Below are 23,033 nucleotides of genomic sequence, written 5' to 3' on the forward strand. Positions count from 1 at the left end.
CCCTACTCATCAGTTTGTTTTTGCACCACTGCAGTTTGTTGTGTGTGTTCAGATTCCCAGTAGTCAAAAATACATTATTTTTCGTCACTTTTCGATTAATTACAAGCATTGGTAGAGTCTGCACTATCTCTTGAATTACTAAAATTACTTTCTTCCAAACGGTGTTGAATTCTTGCGGCTTCTTCTTCATCATATGGATCAGGCATGTTGTCACTCATTGAGCTCACAAAATACAGTTTAAATGTCAGTAAGTTCAGATATTGGGCTCAGTTTGACAAATATACCACTAGTGCCATCTACTAGTAAGACCACACTACTACTACTATTACTACTACTACAGCATTCTTCTGTAATACCAAATCTCAAATGTTCCAAGACTCCGTTTCCTTATTTCTTAGCTGTGTTCTCTTTAATTGTATTATTCCAAATACCCACATTGAAAAATAGCATCTTTTGTTCCAGAACTTTCCTACCAACATTCGATTCGATATATCAAATATTGTTTCCATGTGATGACATATTGTTAGAACTACTGTTGCATTACATTAATGACTGTATTTTTAATTGTTGTTGCATGTCTAAAATTTGCATATATTAACTCTTTAGCAGTTTTGTAATGTTTTTGTTATACTCAACAGGATTCACATCTACTAACGTCATGTAGAGTTTCAGAAAGACTGAAGTTATGGGAGCAGTATTCTGGCCCAATAGACCAGGATGCTGTAAAAATAAATTTCATGCGCAAAGCACACAGGCAGTATCCTCCTTTCAGAATAAAAGTTCACTTATCTGGGAGGAACAGGGTCAGGGTAAGTAAATAGTTTCATACTTGTGCTCTTTAATACTCCCTTACTATAATAAACATTGCTGAGCACAATGTCACTAAAACTTTGCAGCATTCTGATTATGTGCTGCATCTTAGGATATCAACTGTTGGTGGAACATACCAGTAAGCTGTTGGTTGTGCTCCAGTTCACTATGGCAGCTAGTGCAGTGCAGTGTGTCTACCAACAGCTGACACAGTTGTCCAAAGATGTTGAGCCTATGTCTTGTTGAAATATTGCAGTGTTTTGGTGACAACCATTCCATTCACAGCCAATTGCCTTCACCCTCCTTGTCCAGTCCAAGTTAATGCTCAGTCCTAATAATTATTGTTAATGGGATGTTAAAACCTGATTTTTTTCCCCCTGACCTATGATGAAGTCCCCAAAAATGTCAACAAAAAAATTTAACATATTTCTGTTGCTGTACAAACGAAACATAAAGCTTCATTGAATTGTCATAATTTGAATTCTGTGCTAAATTGGGGGAGAAAGACATTTCTCCCCAACGAAAGTAGCGTGTAGTGCATTATTGTGCCTGAGTGTAGTATTTAACTGAATACAAACAAGAGTTATAGAAGGACTAAATATTTTAATTAAGCACACTGTGTTTGCAGTAAACACAACCATTCACCACCTAGAAAAAATGTTGAACATTTAGTAACCACATAAACAAGATATTGTTGATGAACTTTTAAAGGGACCTACCAAAGATTTCTGTAATGAAAGGTTCTCCCTCTCACAAAATCTCAAAAAGATTCACTTTACCAGTAGAGGAACCTTTCCATACTGTTTTTTTTTAGGGTAGAAATGAAGCTGTAGATTGTATTTTATGGGTGCCGTTGTCTACAAGGCAGCTTATGTATATGACTCTAGACAAGTCAATTTAAAATTGTAAAGTAAAAGCTGTGATCCTGTAAATGTGAATTTAAAAAGATTTTTTGAATGTTTTGATCTCAGTAATGCTTTTGTTTTCTAGAAGTTTGTTGTAAAATTTAACTCCCTTGTAGAAAGTACCAGTTTTGCACCAGAATGTGTTAATTTGGTTCAGTGTAAGTTTTTTTTGTACCTGTTAAAGTGGTGATGAATATCACAGTTTTTTTCGCCTGTAATCTACAGTCCTTACCTATTACATTTATTTTTAAGACTGTAAGGTGTCCCATATTTCAGAAACATGGCAAAAGAGGAATACCAGTATTCTAGCGCCATATGTTTTTCCCCCCAAACTGATTATTCTGTGCTCAGTTGTTTTAGGACAATATTTACCAATTGCTGTAATTCTTCCTTACTTTCCCCTTTTAGTAGAACTGTGGTGTCATCTGCAAATATGATCATTACATGAGCATCCACATTTAAATGTAGATTATTTATGTACAGAAGGAGCAGAAGGGAGTCCCAGTACTGATCTTTGAGAGACACCATATTAAATTACTTTACAGTCTGATAGTGTTCAGAAATAGTTTTTGGTGGACTTCAGTGTTCCTGATGTACACTGCTTACTTACAGATGCTCAGGAAGGAACTGATCCAGTTGTTGCATAGATGCCGAATACCATATTTTGCAAGCTTTGATTGCAGAATCTAATGATCTACAATGTCAAAAGCTTTCGATAAGTTGGTGTATAACCCTGTTGATTCCTGTTTAGTGTCGATAGGACTTAGTATGCCACTGATGTGTTGTTGACTTCTTACTTCTGAATCTGTGTAGATGATTACTTAAGATACTGTTTTTATTTTCAGATTCCATAAGTTTGTCACACATAACTTTTTGTAATATTTTTGAAATGCAGGAGTAAACTGTGATGAGTATTAAGTATTTAATTGATTTCTCTCTCTCTCTCTCTCTCTCTCTATCTCTCATGGTGCGCGCGAGCGTGCGCACCCCCCCTCCCCTCTCCCCCCCCAAACACACATCTTTTTTTTTTTAAACAAGAATAACCTTAGATGTTTTGTAATACATCAGAAAATGTACCTGCTTGAAGTGAGCAGTCACTCAAGTATGTGAGTATTTCAGTTAGTTTGGTGCACTCTTCTGTAAGATTTTAGCAGGGGCACCACCAGTGTCAGCATAGTTCAAAAATTTTTTTTCCCTTCTTTTCTACTTCATCTTGTGAGGCAGAGCCAATGTACATTGATCCTTGATGTGCACCTACTTTATATTCGTTGACTTGGGCATTCGCATTTATCATATACTGTAGTCAGCAACGGCTGTGAAAAAATGTATGAATGTGTTGGCTACCTTGAAGCCAGGGTAATTTCATTTTTATTTGCCTAGTTCATTTTGTATAGTTCTAACAAAATGGGCTTGCTGTCGTTGAGGCTAAAGTTTTATGGAGAACAGGTACTACTATTGTAGATACTGACCAAAGTGAAACGGGAAAATAAATTTCCCAGCTATGTTTAGGTCATTAAAAATTTCTTTTCTGTGTCCATTTGTTACTGTGGAACAAACACTGGTCTTGGCTCTATTAATTTTGTAAGCGATTGGCTAAACAAAACTGTTGAATACTACACAAGTCCACTTGGATCAACTACATGAAAAAATATGAGATGAGAGTTATGTATTGTGAAAAAAAAAAAAAATATATCTTCTTCAGCCCCGTGAAATTGGTTGTGGGTAAGATGAGGAATTTGAAATTGTTAGAAGTCCCACCCTATTTATCAGATATGTCACTTTGTTTCCCATGTACTCACATCCAGAGAATTTGTGGGTGGATAGTTATGACAGCAGTTGTTCAGAATTTGGCAGACCAACACCACATTTTAGAGATGGAGAAATATTGATCTAGATCCATTTTCTACCTGGGGAAAAAAATTGGTGCCAAGCATGGAAATTTTCACATGACCTTCATAAATCATAAAAGACTTCCTACATGTGTGCATATTGCCAATATAATATTGTTAATGTAAGTTTGGTCTGGGTAATTGGTCATGTTAATTAGCCTTCTTTGAACTAACATGCACCTACAATTATTGTAAGTTGTTTAAGCAGCAACAAATTTCCAATATGTTGTGTAATACTGCTGTATTTTAGTGCACCAGTTACAATTATTTATTTATTATTATTATTTTCATGCTGTATAATCCTTTGACTATTCCAATTCTGATAATATAGAATTGTTTACTGTGCCATTAGGTTCCAGACTCTGTTAAAGCACAGTATCGTTCTCCACCAGATATGATACCATCTTTACGTCAGTTCCTCAGGGAGCAAGAGGTTGCTGCACGCCTTGCTTCCCCCCATGAACAGGAGCAGGTTTGTTACCCCACATACAGTCTTGTGTAGAAAGCAGCATATTTACTGCCATGTATAACTATTATGTACTACTTTTTGCTACTCTGTTAATGGGTTTGTATGTCACATTTATCTTATTTATTTTGCAGTGGCTAAGCAGTGTGATGTCACTACAAATGACTGTTGCATGTAGTGAAAGCAGTGGCAGCTGTTCCGGTTCTATAGCCAGCAGGGAGAAAGTAAAAGGCGATTTTTCATCAGAGTCACATAGTCGCTCTCATTTGAAAACAGAACGATATGGGTACGTGTATCATTTTCTTGCCAGCTGTAACATGTCACTTAGTTATAATAAAAAGTGTTTGTATTCATTAATCTTGCTGAGACAATAAATATAAGTCCATGAAATATATAAATAGAAGATCAAAGATGACACAATTGTTTTAAAATATTTTTGGTAACTGTTAATATCCAATAAGATACAAAATCATTAATACATTGTATTTGTCTTGCTTGATAATGTACATCCTCAAGACAAAAAACCCGCCTTCTGCACATAAGTATGCAGCTGGAGGTTGTAGACAACTGAAGAAATAGCATGAATGAGGATATAGAAGTGATATAGATAGTGCTAACAACCTGGTCTGGCTTTGCGTGGGTAGCATTAAGTATCTACAGCTGGTTGACGTTTCTGGCATTGCAGTATTGTATAACTTATGCAGTTTAAGCAGAGCAGGAAAGTTGTCAGTAGACACAAATGTTATCTGCTCAGTATTTAATTGGTGTTTGGATTGATATCTCATGACAATGATGGGAGCTATAAGCTATCACACTACCCAGCCCACCTGACTGCTGCAATGGTTTGGCATGAGATACGGCCACATGCTTGCCAGCCAGCCAACCAACCAACCAATTGCAGCGTTCTCTACCCAGCCTCTGTAGAGTTTGGCATGAGCTATGTTTGCAGTATCTAATATATCCCTCAGTGCCAGTTGCTGGGAAGTCACCTGTAGCTCACCCCAGTCTCCTGGTTGAGATAGCTTGTATCGACTGAGTGTTGCAATTGGATGGCCTTATGCCAAGCTCTGTAAATGGCAATTTCATCATTTTCACAGGAGTGGCGGACTTTAATTGTAGTTCAGGCAGTTTCCGTGAAACCTTTATAAATTCTATACACTGAAACCTTTATCTTGGATAAGTCTGTTTATTTGTGGAAATCCCTCCAGTAGTTATTGATGTTAGCCCCCCCCCCCCCCAAAAAAAAGACAGAAACCATACTGGGGGTCCTTCAATTTCTGTATGTATAGATGGATAGAATGATAGAACAATGTTTGACCTTTTGCACCATCGTAACCACCACCAAGTTATCAATTTGTATGAATGGACATAGGCAGAGGATGTATACTGGCAACACACAATATCCTGTTGCAGAGCATGCTCTACAGCATGACAGTCGTGACCTCGGTGCCTGTTTTACCACATATGCCATGTGGGTTCTTCCCCTGGATGCCAGTTTCTCAGAACTTTGCAGGTGAGAACTGGCATTATGTCCTCAGTTGCCACCACCCACCTGGCTTTAATTTATGATAATTTCTTTGCTCTCAGCATTGCTCCTTAGTAACTATTCCTTTCTTCACTCCCTTTTAGTTTTCTGTATCTTTTATTTTCTGACCTGTCTGTTCCCCTACCACATACAGTACACTTAACTGTCCACTCTTATTAACTTGTGCACAATGTTTTCTCAATAATCTCTGTCTTTCTTGTTACCCTATCTTCCACCTTTGAAAGCTCTGATTTTCAAATCTGTTATGTGTAATACCCAATAATCAGTCTTTCTTTCTCATTTCGTCCAGTAAGTGTCCCCCAACCTAAAGATCTGAGTGACTTTTCTGATTCCTCATTTCCTAAGCTTCGCCAGTCCTTTTCCTTCGTCTGTCCTCCTCCCCCTTCAGTCCTGTCAGAAGAAGCAGCCAAGGGCTCCGAAAGCTTACATATTTCAGTGCCTTTGTATGTGTTTCTTCCTGCCACTACTTGATTAAGTAAATTTTGTATCTATACAAGTACTTTATGTTTTCAGAAATTGATTATGGGTCAGTAACTGTGACTACAGTGATGAGAAAGAGAAGTATGAAGAGTGTGTGTGTGTGTGTGTGTGTGTGTGTGTGTGTGTGTGTGTGTGTGTGTGTGTGTGAGGGGGGAGACTATTTCTGCTTGTTTGTGAAGGCTTTGGCGAGGCCTTCTGTATATTATTGCCTAAGTCATGGTTTCTTTCATATCAACCACAGATTCCAAGACTGTATCAAAAGGAATTTTTATTGTAGATGTAATAGCAGCTATGTTGGCTGTTGATTTTACATGGGCAAAGTATCCTACGACACCATCATTTAGTAGAATCATGCTTGTACCTTCATGACCTGGCACTTCTGTGTTCCCAACTTTTTTCTCTTCTTCCCTACAGCTCCCTATTTCTCATTCTTCAATCCATATCTCTTCCATGTAGCAACTGCTGACTCAGGTTGAACCACAGTAGATATCACACAAAGAAGGCAAAGTTAGAACTATTGCTCACTCATTTGCATTTGTTGGCAACAATTATTCATATTGTCCCTCTTGGTTTTCATTGCAGGTCGGCACCAATTTTACAACCAAGGCAAGGCCATCCACTTACATCTGTTGTTAGGCCTCAGCAGTTAGGTTGCAGGGAGTCCCCTGAAAACATTCAGGATGATAATTCTAAAGTAACCGATAACGCTGTTCTCAATGGACTCCAGAAGTCACATGTTGCGAATACGTTCAAAGGCCTCACAGCAGGATGTAAGTACTTCACATCTTACGTTGTTTTTCTTATGTTATGGGTTGTGTTCTCAGTGCAATGTATCTTCAGCAATTTGAGACAAGAAGACACTCTTAAATTTATATCCCAAAGAGAGAGCCTTGAACGCATTTATTTAAGATACTGATGTCTGTTCTAAATATGTAATTATGAGACTTCAGAACATTTAAAAGTGTGCTTCTTGCATTTGTGGCTACTGCTGATATTATGAGTACAAAGAAACAGCTTAATTATAATTTATTTAATAACAATAGCAATTTTGGGAGACAGATGACAGAGTCTGTGGCAGAGAGTGTGTGGAAATTTCAGGTTAGAGTTTTGTCAGTAATATTTCACAATTTTTCAACACCTTTGTAAGCGATGTTTATATATGGACATAAAGTTCAAATGTAGTTAAAAGTTTTAAAGGTTTGATAATGATGCAGGCTAAAGCTTGTTGCCTATTACCAAAATGCGCATGAAGGAGAGTTGTGTAGAGGTTTTCGTTGTTGTAGCTATTGAATTACAAGAAGTGGGTACTCAAAATGATGGTAATGAAAGTTAGTAGCCAGACTAGAAACATTTCTCTCTCTCTCTCTCTCTCTCTCTCTCTCTCTCTCTCTCTCTCTCTCTCTCTCTCTCTCTCTCTCTGTGTGCGTGCGTGTGCGTGTGTTTGTCCTGCCCAATTTCGACTCGCTCACCCATAGGCCGTATAAAATACGCCTAGTGGACATACCAATGACACATATGAGGACGTATTGTAAAGTGATAACAAACATGATCTTTTATTCATAAACCAGATAAAATAATGAAACTTATATCAACGTAAGGTCATACATATGACATTGGTAAAAGGTACGTGCTGTCAAGAGTGAAATTGATAATCATACTCTGTGTCTATACTTACGTACTTATGTACTCCTTGGCACTACAGCCCATGTAGGGCCTTGGCCTCGCTGATGATCACAGCCCAATCCTGACGATTTTCTGACTGTTTCCTCCATCTCCTGACTCCAGTCTTTTTCAAATCATTTTCCACACCCTCCAGCGATAGTTTCAGGGTTCTTCCTTTGCTGCCTTTGCTGCCTGGATTTCCTATGTAAACCTTTTTAACAGCTTGGTCCTCTGACATGAGCTCTACATGGCCCAGCCATCTCAATCTGTTATGCTCAATTTCAGTCACCAAGTCAGGATTTCTGTACAATTCTTCCTTGTTTCTCCTTATCCTCCATTGCCCCACTTCATACGCGGGCCCAAAAATCTTTCTTTATGTTTTCCTCTCCCATCTTCTCAAGAGCTCTTCTTATGCTACAGTCCTTGTCTGTATCTATACGGATACGTAATATGTTTCACAGAATAGTATGGAAACAAATATTAAAGACATTGACACTGAACTCGCACACAAAACTTCACTAGCTGACAGTAAGTCAATGTAATATTGTGCTCATAAATATACCCTAACACATCAGAATGCAAAAACATTGTTCTGTGCACATTTAAGGCTGACCATATCCCAAAACAACTGCATGAGAAAGGAAGAAAGTGAACAACGGACATCATACTCATATGTATGTTAATTTCTCCGCATAACCACAGGCAGTTGAGATTGGCTACTTACAGCTAATTTTGTGCATTCTAGACATATTGAAATACATGTCTGTGTGTCCCTTATACACGTCATGTTTTTGTTGCATTTACCCGTGACAAATGTCGTTATGCATTTACATAATAATTATCTGTACATTATTTGAAAGTAGTTGTAAGCTGTTAATCTTCACTAATAGTGGTTATATTAAAATGTTTTGCAGATATAAGCATGTGGTCTACTTCTCTCTTTTTATCCTCTTATTTAGTTGTTTCCATAGGTAGTTCGATGTGTACAACTTACATCTCATTCTATTGATTGTAACTATAAATTTGTTATGTAGTGTGGCATATTTGCATACGTTACACCCACAGGATATGTCTGGGTATTTTCACATTGAATAGGACAATATACTGGTGCTTTTACTGCCAGTCTGATGTTTGTGCATGTAGAGCAAACATATTTGTATTTTACAATACGTGAACCATTTTATGTTGATGCACAATCAGCTGGTAAGGTATTTGTTATAGATCAGGGTCTACATATTTTGTAATCATATCTGTACTAACGTGTTATGTATTATGTACAGATTTATGCATGTGTAAGGCATAGGTTTATGTATTAAGTAGATACATATCCATGTATAAGGAGGAGGGTTATGGATTTTATTTTTGACAGTGTGTATACTCTACCAATGTCACGTGTATGTGTATATAGTGTTCTGTTTTATTTTTAGCGTTCATAACTACATGACTATCACTTTATAGTATGGTTCATTCTTGTTCTCTTAAGCATCATTAGTAATGGCCATTATGTTGAAATTGACCAGTGGTCTCAAGTAAGTAATTTTTATAAGACAATAGCAACAGAGAAATTATAGCTTCTTTCACCCAGTTTTTGATGCCTCTGGGCATAAGGATGAAAAAAAAAAGTGAGTCAATCCCCATTATATAGCAATCATGTCTAAACGTATTAACTTCTCAAAGATAAATTGAACAAATGTAGAAACAAGTCTACCTAACATGCAGCAGCAGGTTAGCACACACATACAGGAGCAGATAGTTTCACCATCTTTGGAAATGTATAGCTCTTTAATTAAATATAAGAGAGAGTGAGGAAGAAGTTATAAGAAGTAAAAGGGGCATAACAATCAGCAAATTAGGATACAATGGTACACAAGATGAAGAAAATGCCAGAAAGTGAAAAAGGAAAATAGCCAATTCAAAGTTTCATCATTGTAGCCACAAACAGGTGGAGAAATCCCTAATTTAATATATTTATATCCAGTGTTTTAAAGTACTCATTAGTATGATAATTTTCACACCTATACAGGGTGTTTATATATGAATATCGGGGTTTTAACGCTTTATAATATTTATTATATTAAACTTACATTTATACACTACTGGCCATTAAAATTGCTACACCAAGAAGAAATGCAGATGATAAACGGGTATTCATTGGACAAATATATTATACTAGAACTGACATGTGATTACATTTTCACGCAATTTGGGTGCATAGATCCTGAGAAATCAGTACCCAGAACAACCACCTCTGACCATAATAATGGCCTTGATACGCCTGGGCATTGAGTCAAATAGAGCTTGGATGGCGTGTACAGGTACAGCTGCCCATGCAGCTTCAACACCATACCACAGTTCATCAAGAGTAGTGACTGGCCTATTGTGATAAGCCATTTGCTCGGCCACCATTGACCAAACGTTTTCGATTGGTGAGAGATCTGGAGAATGTGCTGACCAGGACAGCAATCGCACATTTTCTGTATCCAGAAAGTCCCGTACAGGACCTGCAAGGGGCGGTCGTGCATTATCCTGCTGAAGTGTAAGGTTTTGCAGGGATCAAATGAAGGGTAGAGCCAAGGGTCGTAACACATCTGAAATGCAACGTCCACTGTTCAAAGTGCCGTCAATGCGAACAAGAGATGACGGAGACATGTAACCAGTGGCACCCCATACCATCACACCGGGTGATACGCCAGTATGGCGATGATGAATACATGCTTCCAATGTGCGTTCACCGCTATGTCACCAAACATGGATGCGACCCTCATGATGCTGTAAACAGAACCTGGATTCATACAGAAAAATGACATTTTGCCATTCGTGCACCCAGGTTCGTTGTTGAGGTCACCATCGCAGGCGCTGCTGTGTGTGATGCAGCGTCAAGGGTAACCGCAGCGATTGTCTCCGAGCTGATAGTCCATGCTGCTGCAAATGTTGTCGAACTGTTTGTCCAAATGCAGATAAGATGCCTGTCATCTCGACTGCTAGTGATACGAGGCCATTGGGATCCAGCACGACTTTCCGTATTACCCTCCTAAACCTGCCGATTCCATATTCTGCTAACAGTCATTGGATCTCGTCCAACGCGAGCAGCAATATCGCGATACGATAAACTGCACTTGTGATGGGCTACAATCCGACTTTTATCAAAGTGGGAAATGTGATGGTAGGCATTTCACCTCCTTACATGAGGCATCACAACAATGTTTCACCAGGCAATGCCGGTCAACTGCTGTTTGTGTATGAGAAATCGGTTGGAAACTTTCCTCATGTCAGCACGTTGTAGATGTCGCCACCCACGCCAACCTTGTGTGAATAATCTGAAAAGTTAATCATTTGCATATCACAGCGTCTGTTCCCGGTAGCTGAGTGGTCAGCGCGACAGACTGTCAATCCAAAGGGTCCGGGTTCGATACCCGGCTGGGTCGGAGATTTTCTCCGCTCAGGGACTGGGTGTTGTGTTGTCCTAATCATCGTCATTTCATCCTCATCGACGTGCAAGTCGCCGAAGTGGCGTCAAATCGAAAGACTTGCACCAGGCGAACGGTCTACCTGACGGGAGGCCCTCGTCACATGACATTTCATTTCATATCACAGCATCTTCTTCCTGTCGGTTAAATTTCGCATCTGTAGCACATCATCTTCATGGTGTAGCAATGTTAATGGCCAGTAGTGTAAATGATATGTCAAATGAAAGAGCAACTCAAACAGTTTTACCAAGAACCTTTAAATGTCCAATATGAGCACCATTTGTCACACGGCACACCATTTGTCACACAGCACACTTCAAGTCAATAGCTGAGTTCTTCCCAAACGTTGATAAGTTTGTCTTCAGTGTTTGTAGCAACAGCTGCTTCAATCTGGTTTCTTAATTCAGGGAGGTCTGCTGGTAGCACGATCCTTGATGAAGCCCCAAAGGAAAAAATCTCATGGCGTTAGGTCGGGTGAACGTGGAGGCCATATGAAGCAAGCCCTATCATTGGGCCCCATGCGACCTATCCAGCGCTTGGGTACAGTGAAGTTCAACCAATTGCGTACTTCGCTATGCCAGTGAGGTGGTGCACCATCTTCCTGTAAGATGAAGTTCTCTAGCTCATTTTCTTCCAACTGAGGGAAGAGCCATTGCTTTAGTGTATCAAGGTGAGAAGTGGCAGTTACAGTAGGTTCACCAAAAAAGAAAGGCCCATATACTTTCCGCCAGGATACGGCACAAATGGTGCCCACATTGAACATTCTTGGTAAAACTGTTTGAGTTGCTCTTTCATTTGACATATCATTTACAACTGTAAGTTTAATGCAATAAATGTTATAAAGCATTAAAAACCCGATATTTATTTATAAACACCCTGTAGTTTTGTGCACCTAAGCCACAAAATGTAGTTTGAAAAAGAAGTGCTCAGGAAATAACTAATGCTAACATTGCGTATCGAGCACTAAATCGTAGGATATATGGAATGAAACAGAACCAGAAACAGTGTGCATAGACACAAGAGAGTCGTTAATAAGTGCTAGTGCCATTTTTGAAATATTTTAATGCTAATAATAATAGTAATAATAACGATGATGTTTGTTGTTAAAAACTTCTATTTGGCAATAGACTTTGCCATTATACATTGATTACTGATTTCCAGTGTTTCAACTGCTGTGCTAAATACAGCATTGCAATAAAACTGGTATGTGTTACTAATTTTTGTGTGACATTGATAGTAATGAAAATTTGAGCTCATCATTTTCAGTGATCCGTTGCGGATATGTCAGCCAGTCTAAATAAGACCAAGAGGATGACTACTTCCGAGCCATTCAGATAAATGATGAATCTCAGTTGTGTTTGAGAGTGGTTGTTTTATGAACGTCTCAGGAATATATGCCAAGCATTCTTGTGGTAAATAATACAGCACATTTGTGGAAACACTGGCAATCAGCTAGTAATAGAAAATTCACAAAACAAATAAAGCTTTACAGAAAACAAAGTAGTGTTATTGAGTAAGGTTCGAACAGATGTTGCACATAAGTGAACTGTGGTAAGTAATAATTTGCACAGTACACTACTAGCAATTTTGGTCTTCCTTATTCATTACTCTTTTAGATGGAATATTTCTACAACTTGTGGGGATAGCTTTTCACTTTTATTTTTTATACGTATATTGCAAATGCTTTTCTGTTTTGATTTTTTTTTTCTGTTTAATGTCAAGTAGATATTTTCCTCATTTTATTTAAGGTATGGCATTTTTATGGGTTAAGGAAACTTAAGTTAAAACAGTTGCATATACACGTAAATGATACAGGGCCATTGAGTTGACAGATATGTATTTCAGGTGTCAAGTGGTTTTGAATAGAATTATTTGTTTTTCCACGTAGGTTCTCAGTAAATTTTGTAACTGGAAAATACCATAAAATAAAATTATAAGATTTATTTTACAAATATTTAAAAGTATGCACATCATTGGGCTCTATCCTGGTTTCTTATTGGTTTACAACACTTATGAAATTTCGTAGATGGCAGTTGTGAATATACACTGGGACTTAATCGTAAGAGGTACGCCTGTAACTGGGAAGTATAAGAATTTTGAATTCATGGTCACAGAAATGGTGACAGACAAGTGAGGCATGTTTGTTACATTTTTATTTTGTTCACTGTTTACTGAATAAAATATTATACAAGATTTCAGTCTACATTGTTATTTCTTGCTTACACGTCTCCAGTTTTGACTAGGTGTAATTGAATCTGCGAATATCGGATGATGAACAACCAAAGTCAAAATTATTCGTTTTTCAAACTTCATGTAAACAAATGCTGACACAGACTGTATTCCAACAAAATACCACATCACTGTCAATTACTGTGTGTTTTAATATAGACTGTGTATAAAAATACCTGTCAGAAGCAGTGTGCATAGACATGAGAGAGTTGTTAAGAGTGCTAGTGGCATTAGTGAATTATTATTATTATTATTATTATTATTATTATTATTATTATTATCATCATCATCAAATACTTCTGTTTGGCAGTACACTTTGCCAAAATAGTAATTGCTATTGCCCCACTGGTGGCTGAACAGCCCAGCCCCAGGTTTGGTGTGGGCTGCCAATTGTGTGGGTGGATTGCTGTGGCCTGTTGTGGGGTTGTGAACCACTGAGGGCTATGGTGGGACAAAGCCTCTCTGTTCTTTATATGTCCCCAGTTCAATACACAATGTTAAGGTTACACATATTGTTCTTTTTCTAGAATTCCACTAACATGTGACCTCTGTAACTGCTAGTATCGTATCTGAAGTTTCCTACTGATGAATTGTTCTGAAGTTTTTGTCTTAATTTTGCATTAAAACCCCTGTCATCATGTTTTAGTGGGGTTTGCTGTAATTTTGTGTTTCTGTAACCACTTACAGAGGCCTTCTTCCTTTTCATAATTCTGTGAGACTAGCCTCGTTTGCCGCAAAGTCTGCACCTTTTTTGCCTCCCTGCTTTTTTTTCCTCTATAATAAAACACCACTTAACTTTAATTTTGTTTGATTTTTGTTTCTTTGCTGTGCTTCTATTAACTATACTAAGGACTGGTAGAAGGTGTGTGTGTGTGTGTGTGTGTGTGTGTGTGTGTGTGTGTGTGTGTGTGTGTGTGTGTGTGTGTGTGTTTACACATAAATACGGAGATACTTTTGGGCTGAAGTTACGTTGAACTTCTGCTGTATCTCTGCATGTGAAAATTTAAATGCAGTGGTAATTCAAGCCTTTGAAAATCGAATATTCGCAGAGAAGTTCAACTGGCAAAGGTTACATGTGAGTGACTGTTAGACTTTCTTGCATCATTTTAAATACAGGAAAACAATTTTATGTACAGCGGCAGTCAGTTTTTCGTCTTACCAGCAAACATCTTGGATTTATGTACTTCCATTTTTGTATGTAGAATCCTCACACAATACGTGTAAGTCATATGTCCCATTAAGTCTTGTGCTTGAGTTAAAAATCCTGTTGACTTAATACTCCCTACCTAGAGCAAGCATAGACCTTGCCTGCGACTACTGCAAAATGGCAGAAGGCTACACTTGTCGTTTCTGCCAACTTTAAACTTTCGATCAGTTTGGAAGACTTCCCTTATCTTTCAACTATTTGAAAGCTCCTCTCCACTGTATTATTGATAGTTGGTTAGACTTATTGTCAGTATTCAGATTAAAACTGTTTGGGTGAATTCTCTTGCCAATGTCATTTCTGCCAATCCTGGTTCCCATCTCTCCACCCTCTCTGTCCGTAGCCTGTCCAGTTGAAGTCTAGCTTCCTCTACTTGTGCCTAAAGTGCTCAGAATGTCCCATCCTGCTGGTCTATCATTCTATTCCCTCTACGTTACATGCAGCTCCAGCCTCCTTTCTGCATTTGCCCCTGTGAAATCTATCACTACAAAGATCAGTCTATGACCCCTACTCATAATTTTATGGCTGTAGCTGACCTTTTTACTCATGATAAAATTTTAATTTTTTCCTCAATATCCTGACACACAAGGACCAAGCTATTGACTTTTAGTTAGTTTTTTTTTTCTTTATACAAGTACAATCATAAAAGATTTAAATATAGTAGGGACAGTTTTGTCAGAATGTAAATAATTTCGAAGTAAATGAAATCAGTCGCTTAATAGCAGAAGCCTTGAGTCATTGACAGGCGCACACAAAAGATTATGAAAACTTGTTAGCTTTTGGCAGAAATCTTTTGCCAAGCTGAAGTACCATACACACAGTGTGTCTGCTAATCAGCAACTCAGCTCTTCTGCTATTAGGTGAGTGGTCTCCATTCCCCCTAAATTATTGATACGAAAGCTTTTTAAGAAGTGTTTGTTTCAAATCCTTCACTTCTAGAACAATAAGTGTAAACTGAGTGAACACATGCTTTCTGAGCTGTCTACAAACAAAATACTAATTCAAAAGATGGACAAGGCAATGGAACAATTTTTTTCAGTGCTAATATATGACAATATCACACCTAGAAAGAAAATCTTCTAAGATTGAACTGTTTACATCTGCAGTGCCAAAGGAAGCCACAGAATACGTAACAGCACAGGTGGTTATCTATTAGTGAGCTACATGTGAAGCAACAGTTTATATGTGGGGAGATGGCTGATCATAGTAATCAATGAAAAATAGTAAATCAGTATCAGTAGATAAATGGAACAAGCCCAAATAAGGAAGCAAAGAAAGCATGTGGATAAATTTAATCATGGGACAATGACCACAAAGACTGTAGTCCCTACAAGGCTCGTGAGATATTCAGACCATGTGCTAATGTAATTTATGCTGAAGAAGTGTGTCTGTGGTTCACCTTGCATCAAACCACATACTTCTCAACACATATCTCTTGACATTTTCTCTAAATTAGATGTAGTTGCATATTTGTCTCCATTAAAAAAAAGTTAAGGTCTTCGTGCAATAAAAATAATGTTTTCTTTTGACACCATTAATATCGAAACAAAATTGTAGGAGTTATTAAATTCAAATGGACAATAACATCTGTGAACTTCACTTGATTTTTATCAAGCCTCAGGGAAATGAAAAAATTGTATCTGTTGATTTGTGGAATCATTAATAGTTCTTACAGTACATAACTGCAAAAATATTCACACCAGCCAAAAACAGACAGAGGAATTCAGATAAATTTGACCTCCATTTTCTGTTAATCTTGCAGTATTAATATGAAATTTATATTTGCAGCCTCTTTGCCTTCCTCATCTACAGATGACCACTTAGCTCAGCTGTTGGCTAGTCAGCTCAGGGCTTCAACTCAGCATCATATGGTGAGAGCACGTGCCATTCTTTGTCCACTGGGCACAACAGGTCCTCCTTGTGCCATGCCTTACAGGACACTGACAATTGGTACAGGTCAGTATGAGATTTTTAGTGTATTTGAACCATTAAACATATTTCAAAATTTACTGTCATCCATAACAATCATCCATTTCTTCATTTATCTGTTTCCATAGATCTGTTATGAAGGCAACATTCAGGGATGTGGAATAAATCAAGATATATATTAACAATAGTACCAGTTCTTTGAAAGTGCATTAATAAAGATCTGTAGTTAAATTGCTACAAGCCATTTCCTTGCCCAAGCTAAGTCCAATGTAATAAAATTATCCACCACTTTCTCAGATACATTAAATAACTGCTGTTCATCACCTCTTGCCAGATTAACATCTTTACAACCACACTGCACTTGATTTAGAACAATAATAAATGTGCCACAAAGTTAAAGATTTGTTTGCAGTGGGCATTTCTAATGGGAATCTTCTTTCTTTAAACCTAAAAACTCAGACAATTTTTAGTAGATGTGGCTCGTTTTTAACTGCTGTTTGATTTTTATAAAATTCTCAGTTTTTGCTTAATGACCACAAAGTTTGTGAAAGACTTTCACTCCAGAATACATAACTCCACTCTGAAACCTAAATGTGGAGTCAAAGTGTACAAGGAATTTATTTATATATTATGTAAATCACTTTTCATTTGAGACAGGCAACAAATGCCATTAACACTAGAACAACAAAAGATGTCAAAAGGCACATTTGAAACTTTTATTTCTGCGATAACGATCTTTTCTCAGTTTTTAATGTGTTTTCACGTAAATTTGTGACTATTCCTCATTTCTTCTATTTTTGACGGTAGTGTACTACAGTTGGTTGAATTTTCATGATTTCATGGAAATTTCATTAGGTATACACAGAACAGTAGGAGGGTTCAATTGACCTCTGGAGTGACTCCTTTTTTGAATAGCCTGTTCTTACAGTTAGAAAGATACTTGCATCGCATATTGTTTTTATCAACAATCACTCCCTTGAATGATGATATACACATGATCGAAAAGATTTCAATGGTGGTCATTGTATCCATAATTGAATTATGAGGTACTAATGGTGATTTCCTACCAGAGACAAGTAACAATGAAGATAGCAAGATTGAGGAGATGTAATCAGTAAATGTCTCCCCATTGTAATTGTTCAAACAACAGTATCAAGAGTCAACATGCAAATCAGTGAATATGGTGATTAGAAATGGAATGGAAGGTTATTAACGTGTAGTTTCATGGATGAGGGGCTGCTTTGTATGTCCTGAAGGAAAGGCTGAGAGAGTGCAGACTGAATATTCTTGCCACTGAGTGGATGACTATCATCACTGCCTTCCAACTTCTTTCTGATGGGATGATGATGCATATTTTATGCTGCATATTATAATAATAACGAACAGGATCATGTGCTTGGGAAGAAATAAAAAGCACCATTTAGACCATATTGTTGGAGGAATTGGAGACCATAGGTGCTTTTTGTGCTAAAGGTGTTTCCTTACGTGGCCATTGGTTGCATTATGGGAGTGTAATTTTACCAGGGATAGAATGTCAAGAGACAATTTCTGTGAACTTTTCAGATTCCTCCTCTGTGATGAGAAGTCATTCCAGAATCAGAGCACCCCTGCTGATGAGTTGACTTTTATTTCTGAAATATGGAACAAGCTCGGACAAAAATACTGTGGCTGTTACCGCCCATGTGAAGACATTACAGTTGATGAGCAGTTGCTTCCAAACAAAGCAAGCTGCTGGTTAATTAATTTATGTCAATCAAAACTGACAGACATGGGCTCAAGTTTTGAATAGCTGCAGAAGTGGCATCCAAGTACATTTGGATTACCTTTCTATGCCTTGGTAGTAACTAAATTGCTGTTATTGGCCACACACTGAATGATGCATCATAGGTAAGATTACAAAGTGAGAAGTTGTGTAAACTACAGTAAGACTAAAACACTGACAATCTAATAAAACAAGAAATCTGTTCTGCATGGAGGTATACCTTTATGCAGTTCTGTTTCTTTGACATTTCAATAATCATTCACTTTGTTGGCATGCACAAGATGCAATAGTGTGCCTTGCTTTTTTTCTTATTGCACATGTCTATTGGCTAACAAAACAACACTAGATAAGTTTTTTTGTAGACATGAACATTAAAAGTATTGTGCTTATGAGCTGAAAGCTGAAAATGTGATGAAAAGAAGCAGTACATTTCTAACTTTAGCATTTAAAAACATTCAAAGATTCATTTTGTCTGGCTTTCCGATTGCAGTCCAACTGCAAAAAGATGCAAAAGAAGTAGAAAATCACACATGCAAACATATTCACGTAAACAAGTGCACTTGAAAATGAGAATAAATTCTCAAAACACACTGTGTTAAGCATCCAAACACAAGTAACTGATGCAGCTATTATTTTACAGTCTGAGAGTTACAGAGCAACTTGCTTCTGCATTGTGCTAGTCTGATTCATCAATGTGTGTGCAGTTAGCAAAGCTGTTTAAGCATGTATTTCATAGTTAAAAATTTAATGTGAATTGTGTAGCTAATGCTTTTCAAGCCTAGAGAACGTTTTTGTGAGAGGTGTTCAGTATTTATTGGCTGCTGTCAGACATCATATGTTTCTAATTTCTCTGTCTGGCGCTGCGGCTTCATCTATAAAATGTCTTAAACTATTCAAATTATTTACAAATTGTTATGGAATCAGTTATTATTTGCATTCATTTCTTACATAACCAATAATATCTTAACCCAACTTCATGGTGATATAATCTGAGATTTACATTTATACAAGGCAGATTTCAAAGTTTTGTGTTAATCTAAGATCAACTGCAGTGTACATTTGGCCCTAAGAATGCCATTATTCTCAGCCAACTGCATCCTGAACTAGCAGTGAGTGAAAAAAAGAAGAAACCAAAATGTGATACCATCTGTAACACCACAGAGTATGGTGTGGACGTCATTGACTAAATGATTCGTAAATGTTCAACTAAGATTGCTATCTGGCAATAGCTCATACATGTCTTTCACACTATCCTAGATATGGCAGCAATAAATGCATGCATCGTCTACAGTCAAATAACGTAAGAGGATGGGATTCATTCTTCAGCTGCTAAATGAATGGGAAACAGCTACGAGCAGGATAGGAGAAGAAAGTAAGTCAGTCAGTCAGTCAGTCAAAGAAATGGCTGTAGGACCAGAAAAATATAAAAACCAAAAGAAGAGTCATATTGGAAGGTGCAAAGGAAACAAGACCATCAGCATCTGTGAGAAATGGAAAAAAACTGTCTGCAGAAAATGTGTATGAAAAGCATCAATATCTGCCCAAAGTGTAATTGCAATGTTTAAAAACAAAAATATGAAGTAAATGAACAAATCGTAGGAACTTTAAAAGTAGGTTAATTTCAGGGTAGACGTGCAAGGTTTTATATTCAAAACAGCAATCTAAAAGTGTTACAACTCCGAGATAGAGTTTTATTTAAACACGTACATGACAGACAAATGAAAGGAAAAATATAGGTCTTACTTCAATGATTTTTTAATTTTTAATCCATATCTCATTGTGCTTATCTAAGCATTAATGCCACTTTATAAGGAGCGTTCAAAAAGAAACGAGCCAGTTTTTGGAATGCACAAACCGGTGACAGGAGGGTAATATCGTGGCGTGTGTCATGAGGTGTGGTTCCGACAAGAGTGTGGAAGTTTACAGCCCTGTCGCTAGAGGGCACACGTGCACATCACGTGACTATACAGAGCTACCAGCAGCACACATCAAATGTCCACACAGGTGCAGGAAAGGTTATACTGACATTCTTCCTTGACAAAGACAGCTGGCTTCTGAGTCACTTCCTGCAACATGGGACAATAGTGAATGCCCAAACTCGTAAACCTTGACCACTCTTCGCCAAGCGATCAAATCAAAATGACCAGACAATCTCGCCCATGAGGTCATTCTGCTCCACGATAATGCAAAGCCTCATACGACCAACACAGTCACGGCACTCCTGCAGAAATTCAAATGGGAGGTTCTCGGCCACCTCCATAAAGTACGGACCTCTCTCCCTGTGATTATGCCAATTTTGGTCCCCTTATAAAGGCTCTGAGGGGCAAACGATTCACCTCGGATGGCGACGTCCAGCTGTACATGTTTAACTGGTTAATATCGCAGCCCTGAGAATTTTAGGAGACAGTCATTCGCTGCTTTGTGTGACAGTGGGTCAAGTGTCTAGGGTCATTACTTCTAATATACAGTGATATAGCATTATGATACACTGAAGAGCCAAAGAAACTGGTACACCTCCCTAATATCGTGTAGGCCCCGTATGAGCGTCCAGAAGTACTGCAACACGTCATGGCATTGACTTGACTAATATCTGAAGTAGTACTGGAGGGCATTGAGACCATGAACCCTGTGGGGCTATCCATAAATCTGTAAGAGTACGAGGGGGTGGAGATCTCTCGTGAACAACACGTTGCAAGGTGCCTTTGGTGTGACATCACGTGCAATGGACTGCTGTTGAAATTGCTCGCCAATATTTTATAAAGTTTGAGTCTTCAGATACTTATTTTAAAGTTTAATTGTGTTAATATTTGCTGTTAAAGAAAATTATTAGTGTCTTTTCATTCATCTCAGTCTTTCTTTCTATTTTATTGACCCGAGTGGTCTGTTATTCGTGAGTGTGCTCATGTCGGTCATCCAAGTCTCAGGCCTCAGTAGTGTGTTTACATTTCGCACTGTGCAGTTGCAGCTATACTGGTTATAAAGCTACGTACTGTCAAAGTTGTTTGTGCACTGTACTCAATTATTCAACCAAGTATTAGTAGCGTGTTTACATTTGGCGGCGTGCAGTTGTAGCTGCAGCCGTTCTTAAAAGTTAAGTTCTGACAAAGTTTTTTGTGCATGGTTATAGACATATTAAATTTAGTAGTTTTCAGTGGTGTCTCTTGCTGTTTGTGGCGAAATAACATGTTAATAAACTTTTGGAAACATTCACCCACTGTGTTTTTTTTAGAGTTGTCTCCTTGTTGAAGTTGTTTAATAAATTTCATGCAGTAGTTTTCAGCTGACTTTTGAATTGTTTTTAGTGAAATATTTCAGTAAGATTTTCATTCACCGTTTTACTTATGTTGAGTGCTCCAGTGGGCACTTGAATCTTTGGTTTCAGCTAAGAAATTGTGTGAAGTTTTGGTGGTATTGATATTAATTGTGGTTTAGTCGTATCAATAAATGTTGTTGCTTTCTTAGTAGAGAGAGGATTTTGAGACCACTATTGTTAGTTCTTTAAATAGTTCTACTGTTGTAATTGAACTTAGGTAATGTAGACATTTAGTTCTTTCCGTAACTCTTAAAATTTTACCAAGAGCGAGAAGTATGGGCTTTGTTATAGATTTGAGAGTAGTGGGTTATGGTGTGGGATTTGTTCAAAGTATTTTCATTTGGGGAAATGCAGTGGGGAAGCCAGTGGGCATTCTAGTGAGACCCTCCTTGCAGTAGATTTGACCAACTGTCAGAGCTGAATGGAGAGCAGTGTCTCACAACTGTAGGTTAGGAAACATGCAGCACCTTGGCAGTTAGGAAGCCTACCTCAGTTGCAAATTCTAGAAGAAAGAAGAAGGTTCTGCTGATAGGTAGTTCGCACGGTAGAGGTGTGGGCCAGCAGTCGCAGGAAGTGATGGGGAGTGAGTACCAGGTCACCTGCATTGTGAAGCCTAGTGCAAGGTTGGTTCAGGGGACTGGAAGCATAGGGGAGTTATTTAGGAATTTTATGAAAGAGGATCAGGTAGTGATTTGTGGGTGGAGCAGGGAATAGTCTTGATAGGGATGAGGAATATGATGTAGGTGGTGACCAGGTAATGATAGCTACTCAAACTGGCGGCACTAATGTGTACTTTGTGCAACTGTTTCAGTGCCATGATCAGCCTCATCTTAATGCTGCTATTAGACAAGTTAACATGGGGCTGGAGAGGGCACTGACGGCAGAGGGCATGGGTCACATTGCAGTGGTGCAAGTTGAGTCCATCAATAGAGTGGATTTTACTAGGTATGGCCTGCACCTCAGTTGGTATGGGATGGAGAGGCTGGCAAAGCTTATGGGTGACAGTGTAGTGGGTGGTGGTAGAATCACTCATGGAAAAATTCCTGTAGTAATTGGTGGTAGAGCTGCACCTTTTTTAGATTGGAGTCAGTTGATAGGTATACCTGCTTAAAGGAACAAAGGAGGACTTACAGAGGTGGTCAGGTATCCAGTTAGAGAAGGAATTAGCATGTTTCATCAAAATATAAGAAGTATTAGAGACAAAGTTAGTGAACTGTTTATAGATGTTAACTCTGACATTATTGGCGTATCGGAGCATCACTTAAATAATTTGACAATTTGTAGAGTGGGGAGTGGCCATGTACAGAAGAAATAGTATTCCGTTTGAGTCAGTAGACATATCACGGCACTGCACTGAACAGTATTTGAATG

The 23,033-nt window shown here is 38.1% G+C and overlaps 1 protein-coding gene across 1 annotated transcript in view; it reads left to right on the forward strand.

Annotated features, from left to right (window-relative positions):
* LOC126284355 (PHD finger protein 12) overlaps positions 1-23,033 on the forward strand; it is a 68,781-nt gene that overhangs the window by 29,228 nt on the left and 16,520 nt on the right. Inside the window, exons 8-12 of the mRNA XM_049983219.1 lie at positions 639-809; positions 3,957-4,076; positions 4,205-4,356; positions 6,679-6,866; positions 16,447-16,614. Of these exons, the coding sequence (XP_049839176.1) occupies positions 639-809; positions 3,957-4,076; positions 4,205-4,356; positions 6,679-6,866; positions 16,447-16,614 (799 nt within the window). The remainder of the gene's footprint in view (positions 1-638; positions 810-3,956; positions 4,077-4,204; positions 4,357-6,678; positions 6,867-16,446; positions 16,615-23,033) is intronic.

The sequence above is a fragment of the Schistocerca gregaria genome, chromosome 8 (genome assembly GCF_023897955.1).
Source record: "Schistocerca gregaria isolate iqSchGreg1 chromosome 8, iqSchGreg1.2, whole genome shotgun sequence".
NCBI lineage: Eukaryota > Metazoa > Arthropoda > Insecta > Orthoptera > Acrididae > Schistocerca > Schistocerca gregaria.